The sequence below is a fragment of the Octodon degus genome, unplaced genomic scaffold, assembly GCF_000260255.1.
Source record: "Octodon degus isolate 3935 unplaced genomic scaffold, OctDeg1.0 scaffold00088, whole genome shotgun sequence".
In the NCBI taxonomy this organism is placed as follows: domain Eukaryota; kingdom Metazoa; phylum Chordata; class Mammalia; order Rodentia; family Octodontidae; genus Octodon; species Octodon degus.
In genome coordinates this window covers 3,633,300-3,647,849 of record NW_004524664.1, presented here as the reverse complement: position 1 = coordinate 3,647,849, position 14,550 = coordinate 3,633,300, and the positions used below count along the sequence as shown (strand labels likewise).

Genomic DNA, 14,550 nt, shown 5'->3' with positions numbered 1-14,550 from the left:
GAGGCAGACTTGTGATCCTACTTACAAACACCATTAGAACAAATCATTCTATTCATTAAGAGAATGCAACTATATATCTGTCCCAACCACTTTGAATACACAGATACAAAATGGACATTCATAGTTATATCCCAATTTTTTTAAGTTCTGTTGTTGAATATTATAGGTGTGTAAACTCAGCAAAATATTTCATATCAGTTCTATAATGCACATAAACAATTTAGGTTAGGAAAATTCATTTTAGAGCATAGTTCTACCTATTAACCTTTTTGGCTATACTGCTATTTTTGCTGAACCTTAGAGATGGTTAGTAAAAATAAACAGGAGAACCACTGTTGTTTTTGTGTGTAAATTTAGGTGGTAGAAAATATTTATCAGTGCAAGAAAGATGCTTATTTAATAAATGGATTTTGGTTTTTTTGTTTTTGTTTTAGAATCACAAGAAGCCGATGAACAGCTGGTAGCAGAAGTGGTTGACAGGCACTCATCTGAGACTTGTTCTGGATCTTTGGGAAATGAAGTACCACAGCTGGCCACTAGTCCTCACCCAGTCAGGGATGTCAAAGAAGAACCTGGTCATGATAGCAGCAAAATTTCAGTAGTGAGGCCATTTTCAATAGAAACCAAGAATTCCTCCAATATCCCAGCAGCTCTTGGAACAGAAGCAAACTATGGCTATATAACTTCAGTCTCAGAAGAGGCTTTGCCCTCCAGCATGCCAGGAGCCACCCAGGATGAGGCAGTGACAGAATGCAGCATGGGGGTTATGCTGGAGGCAATTGCAGAAGGTGATCTGAAGGCTGGAAGCTCCTGTCGTGAGCCTGTGGCCAGCAGAAGCAAGCTGAGAAAGCCCAAACCCGTATCTTTGAGGAAGAAAACAATTGGGGGAGAGTTCTCTGGGGTGGAAACTACCACAGAGGCCAGACCTCTTGCCAGGGTATCTCATCAGACCAATACTGATGAATTGGATGAGAATACACGTCCTTCTCAGCTGGGAGGTGACAGAAGCCAGAAATCTCCCTGTGGCCTTAAGGAAGCTTCAGATACTCTCATTAGTGACACCAGTGACTCAGGGATTGAGCCACAGGAAGAGGCAAGGAGCTCACCTCTCAAACTTGAGTTCGATTTCACAGAAGATGTGGAAAACATAGAGGCCAGGAAAGCCCTTCCAAGGAAACTTGGCAGGAAACCGGGTAACATACTGACTCCCAAGATACAGAAAGATGGCATCTGTAAGCCAGTAGGTGTAGAACAGCCTGCAGACCTGATAGCTGGAGATAACCCTCTCTCCCAGGTGTCTTCTAAGCTAGAACCTAGTCAGTGGGATTGCCCTGGCTTTAATTCCTTTGGGAGCCAATCTACTCTGCAGAACTCCCCACCCCTCTCCTCTAAGGCCTCCTACCATTTTGACCCAGATAACTTCGATGAATCCATGGATCCTTTTAAACCAACTATGACTTTAACAAGCAGCAACTTTTGTTCTTCCACTGGTAATCATGTTAATGAAATCTTAGACTCACCCAAGAAGTCAAAGTCGCGTTTAATAACGTGAGTGACAGGGTGCTGGGCATTGTGTTCTGTGTAGTATTCTCTTTGGTTTTGGTGAACTGCGTTTATTTTTGAGGTACAGTTAGGGACACAAAGCATATGCTGGAGTCTTCGCTTTTGCCTAGCCCTTGTGTGGTTAGAAATACTAGAGGTTTCCTTTGTAGATTTCAACCTTATTTCTGAAACCTCAGCATGTTTGGCCAAGCTGTTTTCCTCCCATCTTGGATACTTTTAATGTTTTTAAAAAATCAGAGATTTGATGGTTTTTAAAAATCCTTGCTGGGAATCCCTAAATAAAGAATTCGAGTGTCAGTGCTAGCCACCACCTTCAGATGATTTATGAATAAAACAAAAAAATTCCAACCTACAAATTACCTGTCCAATGTCAGTAATGTGAAAATGGTTCACAAGGATCTTACAGAAGTATTTTTCTAAACAGGAAGAAGTGGGTTTTGTTGTTACTGTTGTTGGAAACAAACCTGCCATGAAAAGTTAGTGAGAATTCTTGTCTTCATGTACATTTTTGGTTCATTAGCAACAAGCCAAATTTCCAATGAGAGTCAAGCTGTTTTAAATGATCATTTAAACCTGGATAACTTAATCTTTTGTCATGTGCTTCCTCTGTCCCCTCATTTCTCTTGCAAACTGGGTGATTTTTGCATGACTTTGAATTTCCTTGAGTGATCCCTTAGGCCATACTCTGTATCAACTTTCAGTTTAACTTTGTTAGAGGATTACTGTGTTTGCAAAAATGAAATTGACTAGATGCCAGTATATCCCTTCCTGACACTGTGACTTTTTACTAAATAGCCATAAAGAAGGCATGTTGACATGGAGGATAAAACATGGAAAGGGCAAGTAAGAAGTAAGGTATCTGTAGTTAACATGAGGTGTTTGTGGAAATACTTTTTAAAAAAACACTAGGTAGTCAGTTATACTGGGAAAGAAACTATCCAGAGTTTTGAGTCACAGAAGTATGGCTTTCAATACTGATGGGTGAGCGATGTAGATATCAGTTCTATAACAGCTCTGACATATCCCTCACCTTGTCTGAAGAGAATGAAATGTCATCAGTAGCTCTTGATCTGTTCTCTGATTATGTGGGAGCAGTTAAATACTTGAAGTATATCAGCTGGGTGTTAGCACAGTTCTCTGTTGTGGCTGGTAAGGTTAGATACTTAGATCTAGACAGCACTTGGGGTATGTATGGAGCACTTCAGTACTTTGTTGCTTCCTCCTTTAAACATGATCTGCTTTTGCATACCCTAGATGATATGTAGTTGTTTGGGGAGCCTTCCTTCTAGTTGGTATGCTAATGATACTAGCCAGTGAATTCATGTCAGAGATTAAATACAAGCCAATGTGGGAGAATGTTATTCTTTATATTGAGCACCAAGAAGCACTCTGTTTTGAGTTTTGCCATTCTTACCTGGTAGCATTTTCCTCTATTCTGTTTTTATCAAATGAACTTCTTGATCTAATATACCTTGTATAATTTTTGTTTTAATTCTCACATAATCAAAATTCTTATCGTATTGGATGTGATGGCTCACATCTGTCATCCCAGAGTCTTAGGAGCCTAAGGCAGAAGAATCTGACATTCAAGCCCAGGCAGCTCAGTGGCTTAGCAAGACCCTGTCTCAAAATTAAAAAAAAATAATAATTAATCAAAGGAGCTGGATATATAGCTTGTGGAAAGGCCCTGGATCAAACAGACAAACCTGCTTTCTGTGAGAAAGGGTTGGTAGACATCTTGTGGCACACTCTAGGGTCTTGGTTAGCAGAATGCTTCATTGTAGAGAAGACTGAAAAGAAATATTTGGTGGTAGCATCTAGTGGATCCTGTAGTTAGGCATTTTGCATGACATTAAAAAAGATGTATGTAAAACCAGGTGTGGTGGCACACACCTGTAATCGCAGTGTTGAGGCTGAGACAGGAGGTTCACTGTGAGTCTGAGCTGCATAATGAGACTCTGTACCAGATAAATAAATAAGATGTAAATAGTTGACTACTAGAGATTCTTCTATAAAATAGAGACAATTTAGTGAGATTGGGATTTTGTATATCACATAAGATAAATTACGCAAAATCATTTTAAGCTTCTTATGTACACCTTTTATAAAGATAACCAAGTATCTTTTCAAATATATTTTACAAATATATTTTTATTCATATATTGCCTTTAATTTGAGTGACTAGTCAGTAGACTAAATATGTTCAACAATACTATTTTTTTTACATTTTCACATATTTAAGAGTTTATTTTCATCTACACATTGAATATGCTGCATTTCTGCGTGCTTAACCACTCTTACTACATTAGAATTGAGGTTCTGTTAATCATTCACCAGTGCTGACATCCATGAGTGTGACATTTTTTAATTTATGTCTCACTTCACAGAAAAAACTGTAGCTTTTACATCTACCGGTCTGAAGATAAATTTCTAGGCTTTACATGATTTTTTTCCATCTGTCTGTCTCTTTCCTGTCTCTAAATTTGTTGGTGCTTCAGGACCACTGAGCAAGTGAAATTTCTCTGTTTTCTGTTGTAAGTACTCTTGCTGTTTCTGTTTGTCCCTGGGACTGTTGGCACTTTGCTGCCCCACCCCTGCCCCAAATATCTCTCCATAGCATGTTGGCTTCTGTTTCTGAGCTTGTCCTTTTCTTCTGTTTCTGATTTTGATCTTCTGATGATTTTTTATTTATTATTATTATTATTATTATTATTATTATTATTATTATTATTTTTGCATTTCATTTGCCACCTCCTGAGTCAGCTTAGCCTTGCACTGTTTGTACCTAAAGAGCGGAGATTGCCCTTCCTGCCTTAGGTACATGAGCTTGCACTCCCTGGCTTGGCACATGTCATGTGGCACTTTGGATACGAAGAGCTGGCTTGACTCCCAAGATCACTAGGTTTGAGGGACTGTGCTGGTATTTGATATTGGAAGTCAGTGGACTTTTAAAAATAGTATAAGGCTGCTTAGAACAGGTGATAAATTTTACTGAGTTGGCTTGAGTTGAGTGACAAAGGTTGACACTTACTAACAGTGTTAGGAAATAATAACATGAACTAGTGATTGTGAACTTCCTGATAACCTTTGAGTTTGTCTTTTAAATTTTTTTCCACCAAAGAAAAGCAAGTGGAAAATAAATTTTTTGGTCAGAGTATCATTTTTACTAGAAAGTTTAAGTTCATTAAAACAGAATATGAATTAGCCTTATGATCAAAAATAATGTCTAATCTAAAAATAACAGATACTCCCAACTTTTCCCCAGTTCAGAGCTTTGCACACTACATGATGCTCATCTTCCACCTCATTACTTAATAAGAATAGTAAACAACTTAAAAAAAATGGTAACAATTTCCTCAAATACCTTTATATTTTCCGTTGACCACAGTTCTTTTCTATAAACACCTAGGTCTAGACTGGAGCTGTCTTAGGAGGCTTCTGTGGCTTTTGGTACAATAAAGAATTTTTAAAGAATCTCGTCCAGTGTGATGATTTTTCTGATGAACATCAAAGCCAAATGACCAAAATCAGAATGGAACCTCCCTAACTGCTAAGACTGTACTATTTGGAAGGCTATTGGTGGTGGGTAATTAAACATGGTAGAGCATCAGAGTATTGGTGTTTGTCAGTCTACTGAAACAAATGAGGTGGTCTTTTCAGACAGTGAACCTAGCCATCATTCTTTGCTTGCCCTGTCTGTTGGGAGAAGACTCAGAGACAGCAAAGGTGTCTGTGTCTCTACCATGCAGATGTTTGATTTGTGTGCTGTTGTATGCTTTGGCTTCCACCTGCATACACTGCGCTGTGCTTCCATCTCATTCCTTGGAAGTTGTCATTGTGATTCCAAGCTCGCTTGTTTGTGTTTTTTCTCTTTCTAGGAGTGGCTGTAAGGTGAAGAAATACGAAAGTCAGTCTCTTGCTTTGGAAACTTGTTCTCAGGTAAGCCTGTGTCTATCACCAGACTCATAGACCATTGATCTCAAAACTGGAGTTTGTATCCTGTAGGAGTACCTCAGAGTGGGTGTCTTGGGTACTCAAACATCAAGGAAATCAATTTTCAGATCCTAATTTTGTAAAACTATCTGGGAAGAGACTTAAAAAACAAGGGAATTCTTTTGCAATGATTCCTTTTTTAAAAAATTCTCATTCTAAATTTTAGGAAGGTATATCACCAGAGTGTTAAAAACCTCTAGGGCAGGAAAGCTCTGAAATCGCAGGGTAGGTTCTCGTGAGTGGTTTTAGATAATCACCTTTTTTATTTAAAGATATTGGTTTCCAACTCATTGCTGTCAAGAAAAGGGGATTACCTGGGTTATCAGCTTGTTAAAAATAAGATTTTTTTTGTTTTCAAATCCAAGGCCAAGTGTATGCTAGCAAGTACTATACCACTAAGGTAAATCACCAGCCAGAAATAAGGGTTGGATTGGGTTTGTTTGAAATAGGGCCTTAGTAAATTGCTCAGGCTGGCCTTGAGTTTTCATTCCTCCTGTCTCAGCCTCTAACTAGCTGGAATTATAAGTGTGTGCCAACCTGCCCAGTTGAAAATAGGTTTTAATTATGGAATCCTTTTGTCATGTAACTTGCAAAAAGATTTGAAATTCGTTTCTATAATAAAACTTTCTAGATAGCTCAGCAGATTAAAGCACCTGCCTAGGTTGACGTAGGGGCCAGGGGCTTGATTCCTGGCCTGTCGGGGTACATTGAGACAGTGATTGAGACTGGACATGGTGGCATATGCCTGCAATCCCAGTGTATGAGAGGCTGAAAACAGGAGAATAGCTTTGAGTCCAGTCTACGTAGTGAGACCCTATAGATCCTGTACTAAATATAATAAATAAATAGAACTCCTTTCAGTTTCATGTATTTATATAATAAGGTTTCTTACTGATTATAATTATAGAGATGGAAACCAGGAATAAAAGTGATGTTGATGTTTATTTTATTCTAGCAATAAATACATGCATGACTATATGACTTGGAAAACAAAGCCCAGGTCCATGTGATTGCAGTGAGATACATTTTGTAAAAATTTACTTCAGCAAAGCCATAATTACAAAAACACACTTATACTGGTGAATAGAATGCAATTTAAGTATAACTTAACCTATGCGACTTGGACCAAAAATATAATACAAACTTTAAATTTTTAAAAGGCAGTTTGGGGTTGCTATCTGGTTACTCTTCATCTATTACAAATAGATAAAAACATCCTTCCTAAAATTTGGCCAAAACTGACAGCAAAAGCCATGAGAAAAAAAATCACTTTTGATTACACTGAAAAAATTTTTAAATCAACACAACAAACCTACTTTTTTAATATTTATTTATTTATGTGTGTGTGTGTGTGTGTGTGTGTGGCCAGCTCAGCCCACCAGGGGGCGGGGCTGGCTGGCATGTGGTGCTGGGGGATTGAACTGTGGTCCCTGTGCTTTGCTAAGCTTGTTCTAAGTAGGTGCTTTAGACCACTGAGCCATCTCACCAGCCCACAAACCTACTTTTTTAAAGATGAGAAATCTTTCATCATAGTTAGAATCAAAATATACCTTAAATATTTACATTTTACAGTAAAAAGGATAGCAAAACACAAGATTATGTATAAGCTTAAGTATTCAAGATTCTAAAGAGCAAAAACATGAAAAGAAAAACATTGGATTATCACACAGTAGTTGTGTATGGTAATATTTTTTTTTTTTTTGGCCCGCTCAGCCTGCTGTGAGGGTGGGGCTGGTGCAGCATGTGATGGGGGGATTGAACCATGGTCCTCTGCACATGCCTAAGCTTACCTAAGCAGGTGCTTTAGACCACTGACATATCTTGCAGGCTTTTTAGAGCACTGAGCTATCTCGCCAGTCCCCTAAATTTCTTTTCTTTTCTTTTTTTTTTGGTGAACTGGGGATCGAACTCAGGCCTTTGCACTAGCCAGGGAAGCGCTTATTCCATTGAGCCATCTCCCAGGCCCCTAAATTTCTTGAATGAGTGCAAATTAAAGTAACAAGTCTGTCTTGGACAGATTCTGCTTTTATGTCTGATAATACTACTAAAAATTTGCAATATTTTGAAAACATTACACATTAGTAATTATAATTCTTAAAAAGAGAAAAAAAATTGATATTTATGGTCAAAGAGAAAAACTTCTGATTTATTTTTAACAAATAGAATAAAGAGACCTTTAAGAGACTTTCAGTTTATATGTATTTTGTTGAAATAATTTCTTGATGGAAGTGAAATACAAATTCATAGAGGAAAAGGAATAATATAAGTTTCTATTAGAAGAAAACTTACAAAGTTTAAAATTGGATCATAGGATATCACATTACTAGAGTAATTGAACTGCATTAACCAAGGATGTACCAGGTATTACATTCTTTGTGATTATTCAAAATTAATTATTCTATTAAAGATACTTATTTTTTAAAATTAGTTTTAATCTTTTATTTATTTGGTGCATTGTCTTGCCATGCACCTCAGACTTGTAGTGGTCCTTCTGTTTCAGCCTCTCTCCCCAGTGCTGAGATTACAGGCATATACCACCACACCTGGTTTCAGTGGCCAGCTCAGTGCCTGGAGCTGGCACAACATGTGGTACCAGGGATCAAACCTGAGTCCTTGCACTTGCTTGTTAGGCAGGCACTTAGACTGCTGAGCTATCTCTGCAACCTGTTACTAATTTTTTATTATTAGAATTATCCTGAAAAGCTTTAGATATAATTTGAAAATGCAATGGGTTTTCAAAAAAAGAAAAGGAAAAGAACAAGTAGGTTGGGCAGGGTGGCACACATGTATAATCCCAGCACTTAGGAGACTGAAACAGGTAGATTGTAAGTTTAGGGTCACCTTGAGCTATTTATCTAGAGAACCTGTCTCAAAAAAAGTATAATACAAAGCCAAAACAACACCCAAACAAACCAAAAAACAAGTAGGAGGTATATGAGCAGGAAAATACTGTCTTAGATCAGTTAAATTGTTTGCTTACAAATTTAGGCCAGAAAAGTTCATTTTTTTCAAACCATAGATTCAAGTTACAGAATCTAAGTCCTAGAAAATAATATTTCAAGGTGGGAAGAAGGCTGCTGCTTTGGTTTGTACCTAGATCTGTGGCTAATTCTTATCAAATATTTGTATGGAATGTGGCTGCTTGCTCCATTTTCTGAAATGTCACTTTTCCTCATTGATTGTCCCCCTAATGGGTAATGATTTCTGTGTCACATTTCCAGGATGAAGGAGCAGTGATCTCCCAGGTTTCAGACATTTCTAATAGGGACGGCCATGCTACTGATGAGGAGAAACTAGCATCCACATCATGTGGTCAGAAAACAGCTGGGGCCACGGTGAAAGGTGAGCCAGAGGAAGACCTGGAGTACTTTGAATGTTCCAATGTTCCCGTGTCTACCATAAATCATGCATTCTCATCCTCAGAAGCAGGTATGGAAGCATATCTTCATCTTCACCTACATAAGCATAGAAATGCCTGAAACCTAAAGCAGGAGATGCCTTAGATTAGAAAAGTGAGTCCCTTTAGGGCTAAGTGTATGCTGATCTGTGCTTTGCTTCTTTACCTAAAAAAGAGACCATCAAAACTGCTTACTAGGGATATATGGGTAAGTATGGCAGATTGTCCAGGAGGTATGATAAGACTTGAATTTCTCTGTAGTTTTATATCAATATGCCAAATTGTAAAGTATGGTCACCTATAAATATGTTGTACATTTAGGGTTTTTTATAATTACTGTTTAACAACTAATGTGTATAAGACCTTATGATGTACATGTATTGTTCTAAATGCTTTATATGGATTAGCTATTTATTCCTTGATACTTAACTCTTTTCACCATTCTATGCAGAAACAAAGTGAGGCATAAAAGTTAACTTTGCCAGGGTCATTTGGTTAGCAGAACAAAAGAAATGTTTTTTCCCTTTGCAAGGCTCATGACTGAGACCTCTACAACAAAAGACAGACTAACAGAAAAAAAGCACCCAAATTTGTTTAATATGTAAGTTTTACAAGACACAAGAACACTTTGAAGTGAAGATCCATATAAGAAAACTTACTTTTTTTTAAAAGAAGACTTTTTATGGGCAGTTATAGAAAAGTATGATGAGCAGTCAGACACTGATAACTGGAGGAGCCTTAGTGAGGCCTGCTTAGTTCAGATTCTTCTAGGTATCTCGGTGTCTTAAAAAATGAAGATATTCTTTTCCTCCAGTTACTGAGAGGGACTACTCTGGAGGGAAGAAAGAAAAAATCAGAAAATTATTTTACAGTCTGTACTATAGAGAAGAATGCAGAGATTTTCCTGCTTCTTCTGATTCCTCAAATACTGAGATGCCATATTTTGGGATGTTCTGAATAGTCACTAGTAAATTATAGAATTAGATTCCAACATAAGCAATTTGGTTCCATGGCCTCTAACCTTAGTATAAAGTGACTCTTTTCATTCTACTCAGCTACTATAAATTTTCCTATAAAAGATGTGGTAGATTAAAATTAACTAGTGCTCTGTAAAACCTTGGAATGCTAAGGAAGAATCTGAGCTATCTGGGCTGTGCAATGACAAAGTCACTTTGTTACTCCATGCCTTCTAGAGGGAAGGCCCTCATTAAGTTGCACATTTCATCTATGGTCTAACCTCATGAAAAGCATTGAACTGTGTTCCCAACTACATTCAATATTATTAAAACTCTGATCTTCTTAAGCAACATAATTTGTGCTCTTTTAGACATATACTTTTAAACATTATGATTTACCACCAAACTAGGGAAGCAGGTTGAAAATTGGGACTTTGAGCAAGGGATTTTCTCCAGCTTCCTCTCTGTCTCCTAGGCTCAGTTTCCCATATGTGTCAGTGAGCTGTGCATAACTGTTACAAATACCTCAACTCTAGAAGAGAAAGGTTGGTTTTGGATGGCTCCTGGTCGAGGTTCGGTCTTTGATTAAGGTAGACCCTCTGTTCTTTCACCTGTAATGTGGGTGCCAGCTGGCAACAGCAAGGAGGATGTGGTCGAGCAAAACTGGCAGAAACAAGGAACATAGGGTCCCACAGTGCCCTTTAGGGCCACCCATCTATCCCCCTATGCACACACCCAATCACCAAAGACCTCCTGGAAGGCTTTATGTTTTTACAACCCCCCCAAATGTAACACCCAGGGGCCCAAGCCTTTTAACACAGGAGTTTTGAGGGACATTCTGTATGCAACTTTCTTTCTCAAGAGCCCTGTTTGCCATTCTGATTGGTGCCCCTTTTGCTTGCTCCCCCATCCCCAACATAGTCTCACTATGTAGCCCATGCTGGCATTGAAATTTCTAGGTAGCCCAGGCTGTCCTGGAATTTGTGATCCTCTTGCCCTAGCTTCCTGAGTGCTAGGATTACATTTCTGCACCACTGGCTTAATCCTGAATTCTGTACTCATGCTTCCTTTTTCCTTTTTTTTTTTTAATTTTCTATGAAAGTTGTGCCCAGTCCTTCCAAATCTATCTTGAATTTTTCTTGGGTTCCACTAGACCCTGTGCTCCCACCACCTATTTTCTTGACTTCCTATTCCATAGTGCCTAGCACAGTGTATTCATTATAAAAGGGGAAGTGTTATAAATGTCTTAAGGCTAGAGACTAAGAGGTGCAGCTTTGAATTTTCTCTGATACAAATACATGGCAGATATTTGTTGGAATGTATTCTTTCTCACTGGAGAAAATTCCTTGAATAAGAATTTCTGTAGAGAATTGGGGCTCTGTTAGGTACAGTACTGTTCTCAGTAAACTAGTTGCTTTGGAAAAGCGGAACAGATTAAACAGCTGTTACATTGTAACTGATTAGCTGTAGCAAAGAAGCAAGCAGAGACCTTGGCCATGGGGGTGGAAGGGGTAGTGGCTTTTGGTGGAATTGGAGATTATTGGCAAGAGTCACTGTGGAGGTGGATCTGTATGGTTTTGTACATCAATGTGCTTCAGGAAATGAAGCGATGGGAGGGATCCTGCCGTGTTGCTAAAAATGCCTGTTAGCTTTCTGTGAGTATAAAGTGTGGGGGAAACAAGCCTGTAGTAAGGAATTTGGGATTGATCTGGTAGATGGAAGGAGACTTTGAAGGGTTTTGAGCATGAAAGTGATGGTCACATTTGTGTTTTAAATAACTAACAATTCACAAAAATGGTATTTAGTTATTGTTGTATGGAAGAGTATAGCTTTAAATTTTTATGTTTTTCTGTATTTAAATTTTCTGCAATGAGAACATAGTCTGGGTTTTGTTTTGACACAAGAAAAACAGAAAAGGACAATAGTTTTGCTGGCTTAAAATTTAAAGCTTATAGTGTTATCTGCTACATTAACTAAATTGAGGTTGTCCTTTGGGGCTCGAATTCAGATTTACTCAGACTTAGTAATAAAATGGTGGTTGGTCAGCGTTATAATTTCTTTCTGAAATAATTTCGTGGTCAGTGTTGTAGCCCATTAAACTTTCAGTACACATGGGGCAGCCCTGCCGTTCTTTCTGCTTGAAGATTGACAGTGTCGATGGCTACTATGCACTCCTCTTTCTTGTGAAGGTTATTGGACTCTGACATTGTATATAGACAGAATTCAGCAGAATGCTAGTGATCCCTTTAAAGTCCTCAAATGCTTCTGGTGTGTTCATAGTCATCTCAGGCCTGCACTAGGGCAGCCAAGAGTCTTTCACAAGGAGGGAAAGAAACTGCTTTCTTGGGATAGCTATCAAAACTATTTTATGTTTTAGGCCTAGAGAATGAGACGTGCCAGAAGATGGACAAAGAGGGATCCGCTGTGCTCGTAAGTTCCTAAACTTGGGCCCTTGGCATGGTGCTCAGGGATTTTCAGTATTTGTTGGGAAGCCCACTGAACTTGCTATTAGGTGATGTATATACAACAGTTTCTTCATTTGAAGAACCCATAGTATATACATATAATGTTCTGTAAAATAGCCACTTGGCCATCTTTGGCTGAATCACCCTATATGTGTGAAGTATAAGCAGTATTTGAAGACTCTGTACCCCCTCCAGAAGGGAATATTAAATGTCTCAATTTTTGTTACTGACTCTGTGGGTAATATTTTTGATGTAGTAGGCTAACTATATTATTTAGTTTTGTCTATTTCTTTTTATTTTATTGTGGCTGCTAGAAAACTAAAACTTAAGATGCTTTCCTGTGTATTTCTGTTAAGCAGTATTGGAGTTAATACAAAATGCAAACAAATAATGTGTTGTGGTAAGTGTAATGATGTTCCAGTGCAGTGGGAACCAGGTTGGCTGACTACATGGCATATTGGGGAAAGCTGAATCTGAGCTAATTAAAAACAGTCTCATCTTCAACTAATGTTAGACTTGTAAAAATAGTACAAAGAATTAATTCCTATGTGTCTTTTGCCCTCATTGCTCAAATACTAACATTTTACACAATCATAGTAGAGTCATCAAAATCACTAATACATACAATACTCATACATTTATCTGATATATAAACTTTTTATCTAATACATAGACCTTACTTACATTTGTTCCGAAATGTCCTCTTTGTGGTGTAGCACTAGCAGAGGATCTTACATTGCATTTAGTGATAACACCCTTAGTGTCCTTCAATCTGCAATGATTCTTCAGTCTTTCTTTGTCTGTAATGACCTTGACAGTTCTGAAGAGTCCCAGCTAGTTATTTTGTACAGTGTTTTTCTATTTGTGCTCTTCAAATGTTTCTCTATGATTAAATTCAGCTTACTCATATTAAACACAAATATAACTGAAGTGACAAGATGTTAATATACCCTCTTAATTGGTAGAGTTGACTTCTTAAAAAATTTTTTTTTAATAGAGTTGACTTTAATCACTTAGTTAAGGTGGTAACAAAGGTAGTTAAAGTTCCTTCATGTCCTAAAAGGAGAATAGGGTATTCTAGGCAGGACAGGTGGGCATGCAAAGGCAAAGAGTGAGAAAAAGTATAAATTTGAAGAATTGTGATTATTAATAATCTGATGTGATTGGAAGATACTGTGCATATGGAAGGCAAGGGCCAAGTCGTCAGGGTCCATTGATACACTGCCAGGATGTTTGGGATAACCTGTTGTAGGATTTTAGGTAGGGAGCAGTATGATCATTTGTGGTTCAGAGGATAGGATAGAGGAAAGAGATTTAATAGGCAACTCCATCACTACCTGGATTTCAGCGACATACCTGGTGGGTGGTGTGGAGGAGAGTTTCTGTCCAGAACATGTAGGTGGTCATTACTTCCAGGAACCTCATTGTTACAGCTGACTTGTCACCTACCTAGCTATCTAATTCACAAACATGGCTATCTAAGCCACGAGCTATCTAAGTCATCTTTCATTCCTTATTCCCACAGACAAGTTCAAGGCTTGCACATCCAGAACCACACATCCATCTACTCTTCTGGAGTCCATGGCCCTAGGTCTTTTTAAAGGTGGAGACAGTTTTTTTAAACTAATTTTCCTATTTGCAAACTGTCCCTCTAGCATAAGTCAGTGGTATGTTTTAAATACAAAACTGATCTTGTTATTCCTTATATAAAGTTCTTCATTACCTTCTCTTGTCTCAAGAACAAGTTTAGACACTGTTTTTGACCACCATGCCTGTCTGCAGCAGGACAATCTGTCCTCCTTCACATGTCTGACACTTCCCTAAACATGAGATTTCCTTTTAGTTCCATAAGCTTATCATTTTTAGTCATTCCCTGTTAGACTGCAGAAATAGTGAAGGTTGGGGGCCGGGGAGATGGCTCAATGGAATAAGCGCTTCCCTGGCAAGCGCAAGGGCCTGAGTTCAATCCCCAGTTCTGCCAAAAAGAAAAAAAAAAATGGTGAAGTTAGGGATCATGACTGTCTTATTAACTCTACACTTCAGCCCCCACCGCTATAAACATGTTGATCATAGGGATTTGATAAATGAGGAATACAGAAAAACAGAATTATGGAGCTCATTTTTAGACATGTGGCTTTGAGGGACCAATGGGACTAATTTCTTTTTTTTTTTTTAA

At 38.1% G+C, this 14,550-nt stretch overlaps 1 protein-coding gene across 6 annotated transcripts in view; it reads left to right on the top strand.

Moving 5' to 3' along the window:
* Positions 1 to 14,550, top strand: part of Tacc1 (transforming acidic coiled-coil containing protein 1) — a 112,385-nt gene that overhangs the window by 67,482 nt on the left and 30,353 nt on the right. For 3 of the 6 annotated variants that reach the window (XM_023722029.1, XM_023722028.1, XM_004637241.2), the window contains exons 3-6: positions 435 to 1,548; positions 5,442 to 5,502; positions 8,778 to 8,985; positions 12,287 to 12,339. In XM_023722029.1, coding sequence (XP_023577797.1) covers positions 435 to 1,548; positions 5,442 to 5,502; positions 8,778 to 8,985; positions 12,287 to 12,339 — 1,436 coding nt within the window. The remainder of the gene's footprint in view (positions 1 to 434; positions 1,549 to 5,441; positions 5,503 to 8,777; positions 8,986 to 12,286; positions 12,340 to 14,550) is intronic. The other 3 variants (XM_004637242.2, XM_004637244.2, XM_004637243.2) reach the window with 3 other exon arrangements.